This window comes from Aspergillus fischeri, genomic scaffold, assembly GCF_000149645.3.
Source record: "Aspergillus fischeri NRRL 181 1099437636264 genomic scaffold, whole genome shotgun sequence".
In the NCBI taxonomy this organism is placed as follows: domain Eukaryota; kingdom Fungi; phylum Ascomycota; class Eurotiomycetes; order Eurotiales; family Aspergillaceae; genus Aspergillus; species Aspergillus fischeri.
In genome coordinates, this window is record NW_001509762.1 from 2,524,911 (window position 1) to 2,539,664 (window position 14,754).

The following is a 14,754-nucleotide window of genomic DNA, read 5'->3' on the forward strand; positions in this document are numbered from 1 at the left end:
GCTTGAACAATGTCTGCAGTAGACTGGTAAGTGGTAGCTAGTTAAGAGACTAGATACTCTGTATACTCTGTCTATGTTACATATGATCGCACAAAAATACTGAAAAATGAAATGGATAGGTATGGACCCTTCTCATAAGCGATATGTCGATCCACCATACTATGTGTATAGATAGTATGGAGAATGTGGACTCGAGTGGGGGAACATGAAACAGCGCGGGTCTACAGGGCTGGTGGATAACATGGAGCACCTCATCATGAAAATTCTGAACATGAACATGAACATCAAAGGACAAGTCATAACCAGTGACATTACAAATGCTGGTCCATAGGGCTGGAGGTGATCTTCCGAGTCGATCATTATCAGCCAAGATTGATCAACAACTGCAAATCACAGTATGAACTGGGAAGGTCTACGGCATCAAGTCTACGAGAGGTCAAGTCATACTCGTTCAATCATCACTCAGTTGTAACTGAGCGGTTCATTCGTTCGTTATGTGAAAGAACAACGCCAGAACGCCAACAGCACAGAAGAGAGGACGCTTCAAAATCAATACTGGCCATGATCAAGACTCACGCCGACTCCGATGATTTCCTTCCCTCCGCGGGACGTGTGTTTGTCCATCAAGGACCCCTAGCCCGCCCACCAACACACGCCCGCCTCACCAGCCCACAGTCCATCCCTGAAGTCCAAGTCCCCGGCCCGAAGGCAATTCCTTCCTCCACTGCCCCCCTTATCCCTGGCAAGCGCCGTGTGCGTGTCCATCAAGGACCCCAGCCCACCCACGTTCCGCAACACGCGCTGCCCCCATTCACCTTATGCCACTGCGAGGATACCGAGCCGAAACGTCGACATCTAGGGAAGGAGTAATAGGGCCCCGATCCAGGGACTCTGTTCAGGGGTCCACCGGCCCGTTGCCATGAAAGCCCCGTCGAAACGTGGCTCTCCGGCCGGTCCAGGTGGGCTGAACAAGCACCCTGTAGGAAATCAGGGGAGAGTAGGAGGCCGGCGACCGCCAGGGCGGCGGCCCGACGCTGCCTCTGCGTTCGACAGGGAGATGCGCAGCTTTCGGTTGTCCTCCTCCAGCTCACGCGTTCTCTTGTCCCAACGGAGTTGGTCCTCCGTCCGCTCTCTCCGTACCCTATCAAGGGCAGCCCGCAGCTTCTGAACGTCCTCCTGGACAGCCTTGTCGATCGGGCCAGACGGTCCCTGCAGCTTAAACTGCTCGACTTGGCGCCGGAGGTCGTCGATTTCGGCCTGCTGCTGGGCGACCTTCACCTCGCTCTCGGCCAGGGCGGTGGAGATGGACCCCAAATTGCCAATCTGGCGCTTGGGGATCTCTTGCAACGCGCCCCGGGCAGCGTCCTCATGCCTGGTCAGGCGGGTCTGGAGGATCCCGATGGTCCTCTCGGCAGACACCGCCCTCTCCTGGGCCCTCTGTGCGTCCCTCATGGCCAGCCCGACCTTGGTTTGGAGGTCTTCGACCTCCGCCTCAAGTTCGGACGCCCGAGCCTGAGCCCGAGCACTGGCCGCACGCTCCTGCGCGAGAGTCAAGTCGCAGGCGTGCCTGAGTTCCTGCATGGATTGTCGGAGGTTTGATTCGGCTGCGCGAGTCTGAGCGAGGGACTCCTGGGATTCCCTAAATGCGGTCTCCGCCGTCGCTCTTGTCGACACGAGCTCGTGCTGCAGGGCGGATATCAGCCCGAAGGCGTCGTCGCGCTCCTGCTGGATTGCCGCCAGAGAACCACACTCCTGCGACAGGGTGTCGCACAAGGCCTGGAGCACCTCGTTCTGGGCAGTGAGTTCCTGGGCTTGAGCATCGAGCTCGTGGACGCGATCGGCGAGTTGGCGACGTTCGGCTTCGGTATCGTTTGCCCGGCCACGAGAGTCGCGCTCTCGGGCCTCTGCGGCGGCCAGGCGGTGCTCGATGGCGACGAGCTGGTCATTCCGAACTTCGAGTTCGGCTCTGAGCGAATCGATTTCGCCCAGGGAAATGTCCCCCGCCTGTTCCCTCTGGGCCTGCAGCTGCTGTTCCAGCTCGGCCACTTGGTTGCAGAGGGACCGCAGTCTCGCAGTGGCATCATCCTCCACCGCTCTCGCTCTACCCTGGGCCAGGCTGAGCCGCGCCTCCGTTTCCGCGAGCTTGCGTCGCAACTGGGCAACGTCGGTCGACTCACGGGCGCGAGTTTCCTCTGCGCGTTTGACTTGGAGGGCAGCCAGCCGCTTGGCTTGAGCCCAGCCATCCTCCATCCGTTGCTCGGTCGCCCTAAGCTTCTGGGTCGTGGCGGACAGGAGACGTTCCTTCTCGGAAAGGATGCCTTCGTACCTGCTGATCAGGTTCATCAAGTCATCCTGCCGCTTGTTGATTGACGACCCAGAAAGCTGTGTCTCGCTGCCGGCGACATGGTCCGCTCTCTGGCCCGGAGACGAGGGCTGCTGGAAAACAACGACGACACGCGCGAACAAGGCGGTCTCGGAGAGAGCGCGGAACGACCACGCCGCCGTGATGGCGAGCGAGACACTGGCAACCGCGAAAGCAGGGATTCGGAGGTGGTGGATCTCGCCGTCGAGGTCGAAAAGACGTGGCAGTTGCCAATCGTCCTCGATTATCGCGCGCAACTCGAGTCCGGTCTCCTCACCGTTGCAGAAGGCGACCCTCCCCCACTGACGCCAGGTAAGCCGACTAGCGATGGTCCACCGTCCGTGGATGCCCATGCAGTACAGGGACATCTCCTTCGTCTCAGTCAGCAGACCGTCGGCAAAGCCAGACAGGAACTGCGAAAGAGGGAAGAAGAGCCACACGTACGCGGTCATACCGCAGACAAATGAACCGGCTAGCCGGCAGGCTGTTGTCAGGGGTTGATTGGAGGGAAACCACCAGCTGACAACGGCGGAGACGAGTCGGACGAGGCGACAGTCGACAATCGGCTGCTTGACCCAATCCTGCACGATGGTGCCGAGCTCCTGACGGGAGCGAACGCTAACCAGCTGCATAACGAGCGAACTGGCTGCGGCAACCACGGCAAGGATCGGTGAGACGAGTCTCTTCGCGACGGCCGAGATCCAGGGAGCGAGATCCTCCCAAAACAAAGCCATGACCCCCAGGAGAGTGACGAGCGCAAAGGAAAGCGCGGCGCCGGTCGTCAAGTCCGCGTAAGCGAACTGACGGACCCAGGCCTCTGCCCTTGTAACTGGGGCGGTTTCGTCGTAGGCTTCTCCGTACAGGAAGTACATCTCAACGTGAGAAGTCATGGTGCTTGGGAGGTGGTGGAGGGGAAAGAAACTCGACAACACAAGGTTCTTGTCTTTTGGAATGTTGTCGAGAGAAGAGAAGCACTTGGTGGCTTCTTGATGAGTCGATTTGAGGAGAACGATAAAGAGATGATTGAGGTTCTTGGACGATACTCTGATGAGATCCTTTGAGATGAAGATATCTTGTTTGAAGAATTGGTACTTGCTTGATGATCGTTTTAGAAGATTGAAAGATGGTAATATGAGATGCTCTCGCAGAGAAGGAGAGAAGATGGAGAGAGAGCAGAAGGGGAGAAAGAAATAGTGAGCAGGAGGCAAGGGAAACACAACAAAACGAGTGGCAAGAATCACGAAAACCTGCTCCAGCAACAGGTAAGCGAGATCGAGTGAATGTTCTCCTGTCAAGCGAGGCTTTGGGGAGGTGAAGGTGGGAAACCAGCAGCAGAACCGGGCCGGAAACGGGCACAGAGTGAATATCACACATCTATTGGGGGGCAGGATCCGGAACCTGCGTCGGTCTGGACGAGATACAGGCTATGGGAAGTGAATATTCAGAGTCCAGAGAAGGCACTGGCATCGGCTTGAGGTGCTGGAAGCATCTGGCCTCGGTGGTGAGAGCTTCATGCTATGCCACTACAGTAGGTCATGGCGATATCACCATCTCGAGATCACTTAGATTGCGGCAATTACCGGTCAGAGAAGCTGATTCTCTTTACGTGAGGGAACCAGACCGTCAAGGTGGAAGCAGTCATTCGAAGTCTGATGTTATCGCAACGATTTTTGAGAGAAGCAGCCCACAGTACGTTTTCCAGAAACATGGATGAGGATACACTCTAGCACTCTTGAGACAGTGATACATGTGACAGGATTGATGTCTTCAGATGTCAGCAACTACCTCAGTAGACTCCAGCCACTCGATAATCCGTCTGTCAATCGGAGTGATATGGAAAGCTGAGAGGACCATTCATGAGGCCACTCATATACAGCTCCATGGTCAGCATTCCTGTTTGCCACGACAGATGCCCTTCGTCCTTGAAAGCTCATCTGCTCTACTTTATTTGGGTCTGTCTGCTCAGTACTACATCTTCTATTCCCGTCCATTTCCCTCATGTTTATTTCCACTACTGCATCTTCGCGGTAGAGTAACTATGGAAAACCAGATTGACTTGAGGCATTGGAAGAGCACTAGCATCGCTGAAGGACCTTAAGGACCACTATTCTACCGGTTGTTCGAAAATGAGCGTAGAGATTAGCAGATCAGATGGTAAAAGAGAGTACAATCCATCCCTAATAGGGATATACTTATACCTGGTTGTTCTGTGCTCCATCTTTGATATGATCCAAGATTGCCAGAGGGACTCAATTGTCGATCACGGATGAATGGTAGTCCTTTGCTTCTTCAACAGACTGCATTCTCGCGTTTTCCGAGAAAGAAGCCGAAGCGAATCTATCAACTTCATTATACCATGCTGGATGAGCAATTGAACTGGACTTCGAAGAAGATATAGAAGCTGTTAAGCTCTAGCGAGTAGGTCCAGTTATCCTTCTTCGCTATTCTTCTTTATTTCACAATAGACTTATCTAGTGGATATGGATAAACTGCTGTTGTTCCTTGAAGAATCGGAAATGGAAGCTGTGATCAAGGCTAACCCTTACTGGTTAGTACAGTCTCATGCGGTCAGCTAAGCATTTGGTTGGGTGTCAATGTCTTGGAACCAGTCCGTATCTGGAATAATACAGATCCAAGCCTGAGGCACTAAACCCAATAAGATCTAGTCGCGAAGAAAAAGAACGAAGAAAGGCCTCAAGAAAAAGGATGGAAAGTGGGAAACTCCTTGCTGCTGTTCGTTTGCAGGATCAAGCCCATTCGACAAGAGATTCTACCTCTTAGATACGACTGAAAGAGAAGACTAGCTAGGTAGATAGCATTGTTCCAGTCGATCTGATACGGAGAATAGATCCCCCAGAGTTTGAGGAATGAGGACATGCTTGGGAGCTCCACCAGCCGAGAGAGGGCCGCACGTCATCGGGACATCCACCGTAGTCTATGTAAGGTGGTACTAAGTAGGTTTTGGCTCTCAGAGTCTCGTCCCCAAACTAGTCCAGAAAGAGGAGAAGAGGCACTAACTCCGTAGAATCATCGTTTTTCGCCATAAATATGTCTCTGCAGTAGCCCGTGCTCCTACTTACTTCCTCTTTTTCCACTCCCTCACCAACTGCTGATGGCTATACCTTCGGCCAACCGCTACCTGGCCCTCAGGCCCGTTGTCCTCGGTTTAGCGAAACTGTTTCTTCTGGCTTCCGCCCAAATACCCCTCATCTCCGCCGCTCCAACAGTCGTCTCTCGCAATCACCACCATGTCTTGGGCGGCCATGAATTCGACCCCAAACCAGCCGATGATCCGGGATTCTGGCTCTACCTGGGTGTGGCCGCTGCGCTCGTGCTGAGCGGTGGTGCCTTTGCTGGGTTGACCATTGCTTTGATGGGCCAGGTATGTTTTCTCGTTATCGCACCCGATCGGGGCCGGGAAGTGTCGGTCGCTTGAGCTAACCTGGCCACGTTAATCCGATAGGACGAGGTCTATCTGCAAGTCATAAAATCATCAGGCGATAAATCCGAACGAAGAAATGCCGCTAGTGTGCTTCGACTCCTCAAGAAAGGAAAACATTGGGTCCTAGTCACTTTACTGCTCAGTAACGTCATCACCAACGAGACTCTCCCCATCATCCTCGATCGGTCGCTCGGAGGAGGCTGGCCTGCTGTTTTGGGCAGTACTGTACTCATCGGTAAACATTTCTCCCGCCTTTTGATTGATACCCCTCCAATTGGCGTTGTGTTGATGATGTCCCAGTGATATTTGGTGAAATCGTGCCTCAGTCGATATGCGTCCGATACGGTCTCCCGATCGGGGCCTGGATGGCTCCCTGCGTCCTAGTGCTCATGTACATCATGTCTCCGGTCGCTTGGCCCGTGGCCAAGCTGCTGGACAGACTACTGGGTGAAGATCATGGAACGATCTACAAGAAGGCTGGTCTGAAGACGTTGGTAACATTGCACAAGACTCTGGGTGAGGCGGGAGAACAGCTCAACTCGGATGAAGTCACCATCATCAGCGCGGTGCTTGACCTGAAGGAAAAGTCCGTCGGAAGCATCATGACGCCCATGGAAGATGTCTTCACCATGTCCGCAGATACCGTCTTGGATGAATCGACTATGGATCTCATTCTGTCCCAGGGATACTCCCGCATTCCCATCCATGCCCCCGATAACCCGATGAATTTTGTGGGTATGCTCTTGGTCAAGATGTTGATCACCTACGATCCCGAAGATTGCAAGCGTGTGCGAGATTTCGCTTTGGCGACGCTTCCCGAAACTCGCCCCGAAACCAGCTGTTTGGACATTGTCAACTTCTTCCAGGAGGGCAAGTCTCATATGGTTCTTGTCTCTGAATACCCTGGTGAGGATCGTGGTGCATTAGGAGTTGTCACGTTGGAGGACGTGATTGAGGAGCTAATTGGCGAGTATGTGTTTTGCGCTGTCGCTTTTCCGCCAATGACACTGACCATGAACAGGGAGATCATCGACGAGTCCGATGTCTTCATTGATGTACACAAGGCAATTAGGCGCATGGCTCCGGCTCCCAAATCTCGCGTTCCGAAAGGTCGCATCGTCGAGGAGCCGCCCATGCTCGCTCTCGAGTCCGCGGGGCCTCTGCTGGAAACCGACGGCCAATCCCGTATGCCCTCCGCTGATCGGCGTCGCAGCTCCGTGGAAGCTCCTCCTCCTCGCTTCCATATGCGCCTCCAGACCTCGGACAAGAATTCCGACTCGACTGATGGTTTTCTCACTCACCGAGGGACCACTGACGAGATACGCGAACACCTGAAGCACCTCGGACCGTCCAACCTGGCCAGCCGCCCTCGTCAAACTCGCTACCAGAACGTGAAGATCAAGCGAGCAAGCGGCTCTCCCAGCCGATCGGGACACACTGATATGGATTCCGGGCACAGCACCTCGGGCTCACAGGTCGTGAACAATACATCTACCGGCTTGGCCGGAGGCATAGGAGCTGGACTCCTTCAATCTGGCATTGACGCCCGAGACGGTGTTCACGCAGTCAAGCTGGGCTACGGCACCATGAATAACGGTGCCGTCGAACTAGACATTCCAGAAGCCGTCCACGAAGAGCAGGATGATAAACCGCCGTCGACGAGCGTCGCCACCAGCACCACATCGTCCAACCGACCCGAGGAACGAGCCCGACTAGGCAGTAGTTACCTGCACAAGGGACCCGCCCGCAGCGGTAGCATTACCGAACAAGTCGTCGACGTCAACGGAATCCGCAAAGTCATCCTCCACACCACCAGCAGCAACACTTCTTCCGATGACGAAAGATCGTCCAATAAGCAAGCCAAGTTCCCCGTTCGTCAGGACGGCCAGCTCATCGACCTTGATGAAGAGCAATCCACCCCTGCTACACAACCGAACGGGCACAAAAAGAAGAAACGCCGCCGCAAGCACAAGTCCCGCACGAAGAACTCAGACGGCCGGCCTGACGAAGAAGCACCCCTGTTGTCTTAATGAGCTTTTTCCGCGGTTGGAAGGCGTCTTTTCCCCCTTCTCCACTTCTCGACCTCTCTGCCTCTCTGCCTCTCCATCACTCTGCCGGCCAGAGCGACCATCGTGCAAGCGAGGCCTTGATGTAAGCGCCTGTGTATGAGCATACTGTATGTGACTACGGAAAGAGCGAACGATAACGGCGTTCGTTTGAATCCTTCATTTGGGAAGCCTATCCCATGCATAAATAGCCTGTAACCCACCAGTCTAATCGACTTGTCTACTTCCCCCATCATAAACAAATTATTGTAGAGACGGTAGACCGCCTGTATGGCACTACGAAATCCAGAAATTCGTCATATGCATTCGACTTTTGATATTTTGGTCATCTCATCTCATCCATGAATATGCATGCACCTGAATAACTCCAGTAATCGACTTGACAACCAAACGGCCATTGAACCATGATGGAAAAGAAAACCAGCCCTGGTGATCATTGCAGGAGAGGGTCCTAGGAGTCAAGGTTAGTTTTTTGTTGAGCAGGTCAGAGAAGGATGTACATACCCGGAAGTGTTTCTGGTTGTTCGCAGCCCGGTTGACCCGGTCTCTGTACCTGAGTTCTTGCCGAATGGCGCGCGTCCGGTCCTTGCGTTCCGACATGACAGCGACCCGCTTCTGATCCTCCGTGGCGCCGATCATTCCTAGGCCGCCGTTGGCACGGGTGACAAGGGCGCGGGTGGGGTTGCGGCCGCGGGGCCGCTCTTCCTCGACTTCGCCGTTTTCGATCGCAAGTTGGCGGGCGATCCGCTCCTCCATCGATGGGTAGTTGTGTAGGTTCTGGCGGTAGTATTTGGCGAGAGAGCGGTGGCCGACGCTCTTCCCGGAGGGGAGATGCAGTTCGTATTCTGTCTGGTACACGACGGGTGCCTTTCTGTGGGAATCGAAGTCGTCGTCGTCTTCGTCCTCGTCCAGGGAGGAGGCGGAGGTTTCCGTCTCCCATCCGTCGTCGTCGCCGTCGGAGCCGGTTACCTTGACTCCGCCGTCCTCTGGTGTCTCGCTGGTTACTGACCCGGCCTCGTCATCGGAGTATGTGCTGCGGAAGTCGTAATACTGGCCAATCTCGATCTGTTCCTCCTCGGTCTCGAAAGCGATCATGCAATGGCCCTTGTCCCTCATGTGAGTGCGAATGCCGGCGGGGCTGTTCCGGATGGCATGGCAGTAGAGGCATTCGTTGTTCTCGTTGATTTTCCGGTAGAGGTAGTGGATCAGACCCTCGAGGTTGACGAGGTAGTCTTTCTCGGGGATGAACATGCCGTGGCTCTTGCGCATGTGCTCTGTGTTCTCCTGAAGGTCCGAAGCCTTGTGGCTACAGAACAGACAGCGGGAAGGCGAGTATTCAGACTCGTCCTCGACCTCCTCATCCTCATCCTCTTCCTCGATCGTCGAAGTCTTGAGATTGTCGGCAACCTTGGCGACTTCCGAGTCGCCTTCCTGAGACTTGTTGATCGGTTCGCCCAGAGAGAAGGTGGAGCTCATCACGGATGACGAGTCGTCTGCAAGATCTCTGCTCATCCGCGCCTCGCGGGCCTTGTGCTTGGAGCTCTTCACATGGTTCTGATACGAGTTCTCACTGTAGAATGTCTTCTGGCAAGCGAGGCAGGACTTCTCGAAGGACGCCTTGGCGGCAGCGGCGGTCGAAGTGGCTTTGGCGGCAAGGACTTTTTCATTGAAGATTTCCTGGGATACCGGAGGCAGGGAGGCAACACGGCGCTTCATGTTATATAAACTATTGACGTTAGTAACTTGACGGATGTGCCACAGGCCCTGGGGAAAACCTACTGCCAATCCGTGCGCATGTGATCCCTTTGAGCATCGCTGCTCCGAAACGCAACCAAGCAGGTGTTGCATGTATAAGGAAGAGAAGACATCTTGGAAGCTGCTGAAGTGATCAACGAAAGATTAAGGGTATCAAACAAAAAAGTGTGCGGTGGTTGATTGCCACTACTCGTTGTGGGAAGGAATTCGAGCGGGGTACAAGTCGATGCGAAAACTCGAGCACAATGAAGTGAAGAGTGAGTCAGGCCCTGAAGAATATATAGAGAAGGCAAGCGACAGGAAATGAGAGGCAACCAGATGGGTGCCAGGCGATCAGTAAGCGTTCCTGATCTCACTTGATGGGTGCTGGTCGAAGAAATTATTGATAATCAATAATCATCTCCGATAAAGTTCCATCCGAACCGCACAAAATCCTCGCCTTGCCGCTTTAAGGCTGTACTCCGTAATTTCGGTCAGTGGCGATGACGTTCAAAGCACGTGATGCTCTAGTCTAATCCCGACTAAGTTAATTGAATACAATGCTTACCCTATCTGGTTTAGGCTTAATATTTCTGGATCATTGATGTTCCAAACGCTTTAGTCATCTCCACTCATGGGGTTCGGCGCCTGAGGCTAGGATGCCTCTCCGGCGATGATATCAGCTTGGGGAGGAACAGCTGGCCGTCACATACGCTGTTCACGATTCCAACCGCAACCATCTTGCTTTCAACCATATTCTTCCGCTTCGTATACGTACGATAGGAACGGGTTTATCCTGACTGCCATCGCTCAGGTATGCTCCTCTGTTCGCAAAGATGACTAGGCTCCGCGGAGCTTCAGTGAGCTCGTACGATGCTGGTGTCGACCGGTCTCAGTTCCATCGGTCAAAGCTTCCTTCAAACGCGCCAGATATCATCGTTCAGAACACCGTCGATGTGTCCGATCCTGCGCAAGTTCTATTGTGGTATAGAGAGGAGCGACGACGCCAGTTCAACCTTCTAGTCCGAAAGTGAGTGTGTCACACGAAACACGTAAACCCGGCGAGGTGAGGCGTGGGTCACGGCTAACTGAGTTTTTGATTCACAGGTACAAAAATCAGCTTCTCCATGGATGTCAAGATCCCGCCTGCCGCACTCCGACCTGCGCGAGTTATAGGCGAAGGGTATCTGAAGGGCCGTATCGCCGTTACACTGAGCTAAGTGCCCGGACCCTGGCTTGCTACTTAGCTAGCTTGGACAATCCGGAGAGTGGTCTCTGCCGTAACACCCAGCGCGTTCCGTCGGAGCTGTCGTCTCACGATCATCTGCGTTCATCGAGACGGTCAAGCCGCGGAGCATTGACCGACCGTACCGAAGCACGAAGTCCGTCATCGGTATCGAGTCGGAGGACACCTGGCGATCTACCGGCAAATAGAGCCCTGCTCAATCAAGATGCAGCATCTGCGAAGCCCTCTGACAACACCGGAATAGGGTCGGAATCGTATACGGAATCGCGACAACAAAATGAGTCCGCGCCAGTTAACGACGAATCCGCGACGCAACGTATGAAAGACCCGAAATCCTTTACGCAGAACCTGTTTGATACTCTCTCGCTCCGGATGGTCGAATGGCTCCCTCTACGGCGGTCACCAGACGTGCTGGATTCAGATGCAGATCGTTTGGGTAAGCAACACGTTCGGTCGCCCAAACGCGAGGGTTGCGAACATACAAATACTACTATGGGATCTACGTGCGCAAGGCGGCGTGCAAACTTGCAAAATAAGTCACCGGGGGTTGCTCCCCATACTCCTTCGTCGCGGGATGCGAATAGACGAGTCCCCCGAGTTGAATCGAAACCCGAGCACCAAGTGAGACGAATATCCTTGATTGAAACAGACCAGCATCAACAAAGTCCGCGCACAGTCAAAGAGGGAAAGTCGCGGTTAGACTTGAGGCCAAGCCGAAAGCTCTCTTACAATTCGCATCTTGAGACTGACGGATCGGTCAACATACCGTCGCCGCCGGCATTGAAGCATCGCCCGCAAAAGCATCGCGGCAGAAATGAACATCTTGATGGGTCTTTCACACAGACACAGCGGAAGAAGAAGGAGAGGCGTGTGTCGTGGGATAGTGCGAAATTCTTAAATGACACCCAGAATCAGGATGTCGAAAAGCCGCTGGCAGCTAGAGACGACCACTTGGCATCAGAGACACAGTCTTCGAACGATGACCAGTCAAATTACAAAAGCCCTTATGAAAACGTGGAACGACCGCTGACTGTTCAAACGCTAAGTCACTTAAATAGCGCAATCATCGACGGGCTCGCGCGAATGATGGTCCAATCTGACGAAGAAGCTCAGAGATGGAGGGATGAGCTGCGTTACATGGAATCTACAGGGAACTTTGAGAACCCGGAATGGCAATTTGCAACGTCGCGCCAGCGTCGAATGTATATATTCCTTGCCCAGAGTGTATTCTACGCACTGGGTTCTACCAAGCAAATTCTTCGCTCATTCCGAGAAGAGACGGCTGGCCCGGAGCAGGATTACTCAAATTCGAAGCTTGATCTGCAGCAGCTACAACCATCACTGAGCAAGCTTTTCACTTTCTGTCCCTGGGATATTGCTCTCCATAGCCTGTGGCGCGCCGTGGAGACGCTGTTTATGCCATCAAAAGAGCTCTCCATGCCTGGTCGTCTATCACGCCGTTCGTCAACCAACTCAACTTCAACCGGGCCGTCATCTATGCCAATCATCGGTCGGCGAACATCTGATTTCGAAGGCCACGAACATTTGGCCGATGCTAACGCGGCAGATATTGCAACCGTTGCCTTCTTTGCCCTCACCAGCAGTCTTCCGCAAGTTGATTCGCACACATGGCGTTCGCTCCTTCAAATGCGCGCCCTTGGCACCGTAGCTTCAAGTGCAGACATGGAAAAACTCTCTCCAGCAAAGGCACAGTCCATTGTCGAGCTCACTGACAAGCTTGAGCACGAGCTGGCTTTGCGGTTGGTCAACCGGCTGGTGCGTGCTCTTACCGCGCGCTTGGCATTCTACGAGATATCGAAAGCGCGTCATCCTTGCCTCCAGGATTTCTCCAAAAAGCGACAAGACAGTGCTCTGGATCTTCTGATGAACAACCTGGGCGACCATTACAGCCTTGTAAAAGCTGGAACAGACGAGTCAGATGAAGCCGAACTCCCACCATCTGCGGCCGCGATTATCGCTGAATGGCTTCGGACTCTTTTCCTGAGGGAATGGGACGGTAATCCTGAGATCTCACGGAGCAGCTCCGCTGGAGGCGTCGTGGAGATTCTGTCGCGGATGTACAAGCAGCGCAACCGCCTGGGGCTGGTTCCGGAAGATTTCCACACCCCGTTCCTCTGCGAGCGGTTGGAGCCCCTGGATATGCCTGTGGAATGGATCGGAAGGTTGACCAACAACAAAACGTTGCATCTGCTTTCCTACTCGTTCCTTTTCCCTCCTTCAGCACTCGTCATTTATTTCCGCGCCCTGAACTACGCTGCCATGTCCAAGTACTACGAAGCTGCCATGACGACCTCGAGGCACGTGAACCAGACCGCATTTGGACCGATCCCCATACAGGATGATGTTATGCTGTTGTCACAAATGAAGACATCGATGTCTACGTATCTGGTTCTCATGGTCCGCCGTGATAACGTTCTCACCGATGCTCTTAACCAACTCTGGCGGCGGGAGAGAAGAGAGCTGATGCGTCCACTGAAAGTGCAGATGGGAATGGACGAAGGTGAGGAAGGCCTCGATCACGGCGGAGTACAGCAAGAGTTTTTCCGAGTCCTCATGGCACAAGCTCTGGATCCATCGTACGGTATGTTCACAATGGACGCGCGAACCCGCATCTCGTGGTTTCAGCCTTGTTCGTTGGAACCTCTCTACAAATTCGAGCTCTTAGGCTTGCTCATGTCGCTCGCAATCTACAACGGTTTGACATTGCCGGTTAACTTTCCGGTCGCCTTCTACCGCAAGCTACTCGGACTCAAAGTAAAACACTTGGAGCATATCCGAGATGGCTGGCCGGAGCTTGCGAAAGGGCTCGAGTTATTATTGTCGTGGCAGGACGGCGACGTGGGAGATGTCTTCATGCGAACATATGAATTCACTTTCGAAGCCTTTGGCGCCGTCGAAACGGTCGACATGGAGAAGGTTGACAGAGACGCTGTATGGCCCTTGCGGGCAAGGGATCGCGGCAAGTCGTCGGAACTTGCAACGAACTGGTCAGAGCTGTCTCAGCATGCTGATCCCGCAGATCTGAGTCCTCCCTGCTCCATGGCTGCGGACCATGCTGATTTCCTCGAATGCGGGTCGTCGCATCGGAGCACATCAGAGCGTCTTGATCATTGCGTCCCGACGCCTCCAGTTGAGGAGGCCTCCCTTGTTACGAATGAGAACCGTGCTCAGTTCGTCAAGGATTACATATTTTGGCTTACTGATAAGTCGATCAGACCCCAGTTTGAGGCGTTTGCCCGGGGATTCTATACATGTCTAGACCGAGCGGCCCTGTCAATCTTTACGCCAGAAGCTTTCAAGACGGTCGTCGAAGGAATTCAGGAGATTGATCTGGAAGAACTGGAACGCCACGCCCGATACGAAGGCGGCTTCGGTCCCCATCACCGAGTCATCCGAGATTTCTGGAGCATTGTGAAGGGCTTTTCTGAAGAGAAGAAGGCGCAGCTCTTGGAGTTTGTCACGGCCAGTGATCGTGTTCCTGTGAACGGCATTGCGAGCATCATGTTTGTCATTCAGAGAAACGGTGTGGGTGATGCTGTAAGTGTACTTGCTCGCTTTTCTGCTGCATTATCAGACTGACATTTTCCAGCGCCTTCCGACCAGTTTGACCTGTTTTGGTCGACTACTTTTGCCGGAGTACTCGTCAAAGAGTGTCTTGGAAGAGAAGCTTAACAAAGCTCTTGAGAATGCTCGGGGATTTGGAGTGGCTTGATTTGCCAGGCAAACTCTTATGTTCGCTTGCTAGATAATACCCTCCGCAAGGTTGGTTTGTGATATACCGTACATCGCTGCAGCGCCACTCATGGCCAGGGTGCATGGAGGATAGGACGTATTTAAGTGGTTTCGGGATCCAGCCATAGAGGACGTTACTGTATATAATATG

At 53.7% G+C, this 14,754-nt stretch overlaps 5 protein-coding genes across 5 annotated transcripts; 3 read left to right on the top strand and 2 right to left on the bottom strand.

The window, feature by feature from the left end:
- Positions 1-561: 561 nt before the first annotated feature.
- NFIA_081170 (uncharacterized protein) lies at positions 562-870 on the top strand (the record flags this gene model as incomplete). Its single annotated transcript, XM_001260069.1, has 1 exon — positions 562-870. The coding sequence occupies one exon, from the start codon at positions 562-564 to the stop codon at positions 868-870; it is 309 nt and encodes a 102-aa protein (XP_001260070.1).
- A 117-nt stretch (positions 871-987) lies between these two features.
- Positions 988-3,252, bottom strand: NFIA_081180 (uncharacterized protein; the record flags this gene model as incomplete). Its single annotated transcript, XM_001260070.1, has 1 exon — positions 988-3,252. The coding sequence occupies one exon, from the start codon at positions 3,250-3,252 to the stop codon at positions 988-990; it is 2,265 nt and encodes a 754-aa protein (XP_001260071.1).
- A 2,222-nt stretch (positions 3,253-5,474) lies between these two features.
- NFIA_081190 (putative DUF21 and CBS domain protein (Mam3)) lies at positions 5,475-7,834 on the top strand (the record flags this gene model as incomplete). Its single annotated transcript, XM_001260071.1, has 4 exons — positions 5,475-5,744; positions 5,826-6,039; positions 6,105-6,774; positions 6,826-7,834. The coding sequence occupies 4 exons, from the start codon at positions 5,475-5,477 to the stop codon at positions 7,832-7,834; spliced, it is 2,163 nt and encodes a 720-aa protein (XP_001260072.1).
- A 469-nt stretch (positions 7,835-8,303) lies between these two features.
- On the bottom strand, positions 8,304-9,738 carry NFIA_081200 (putative C2H2 finger domain protein; the record flags this gene model as incomplete). The annotated part of the gene is made up of 3 exons (XM_001260072.1): positions 8,304-8,321; positions 8,375-9,596; positions 9,650-9,738. 3 exons carry the CDS (start codon positions 9,736-9,738, stop codon positions 8,304-8,306), a joined length of 1,329 nt encoding a protein of 442 aa, XP_001260073.1.
- A 702-nt stretch (positions 9,739-10,440) lies between these two features.
- NFIA_081210 (HECT domain protein) lies at positions 10,441-14,583 on the top strand (the record flags this gene model as incomplete). The annotated part of the gene is made up of 3 exons (XM_001260073.1): positions 10,441-10,634; positions 10,712-14,408; positions 14,461-14,583. The coding sequence occupies 3 exons, from the start codon at positions 10,441-10,443 to the stop codon at positions 14,581-14,583; spliced, it is 4,014 nt and encodes a 1,337-aa protein (XP_001260074.1).
- Positions 14,584-14,754: the final 171 nt, after the last annotated feature.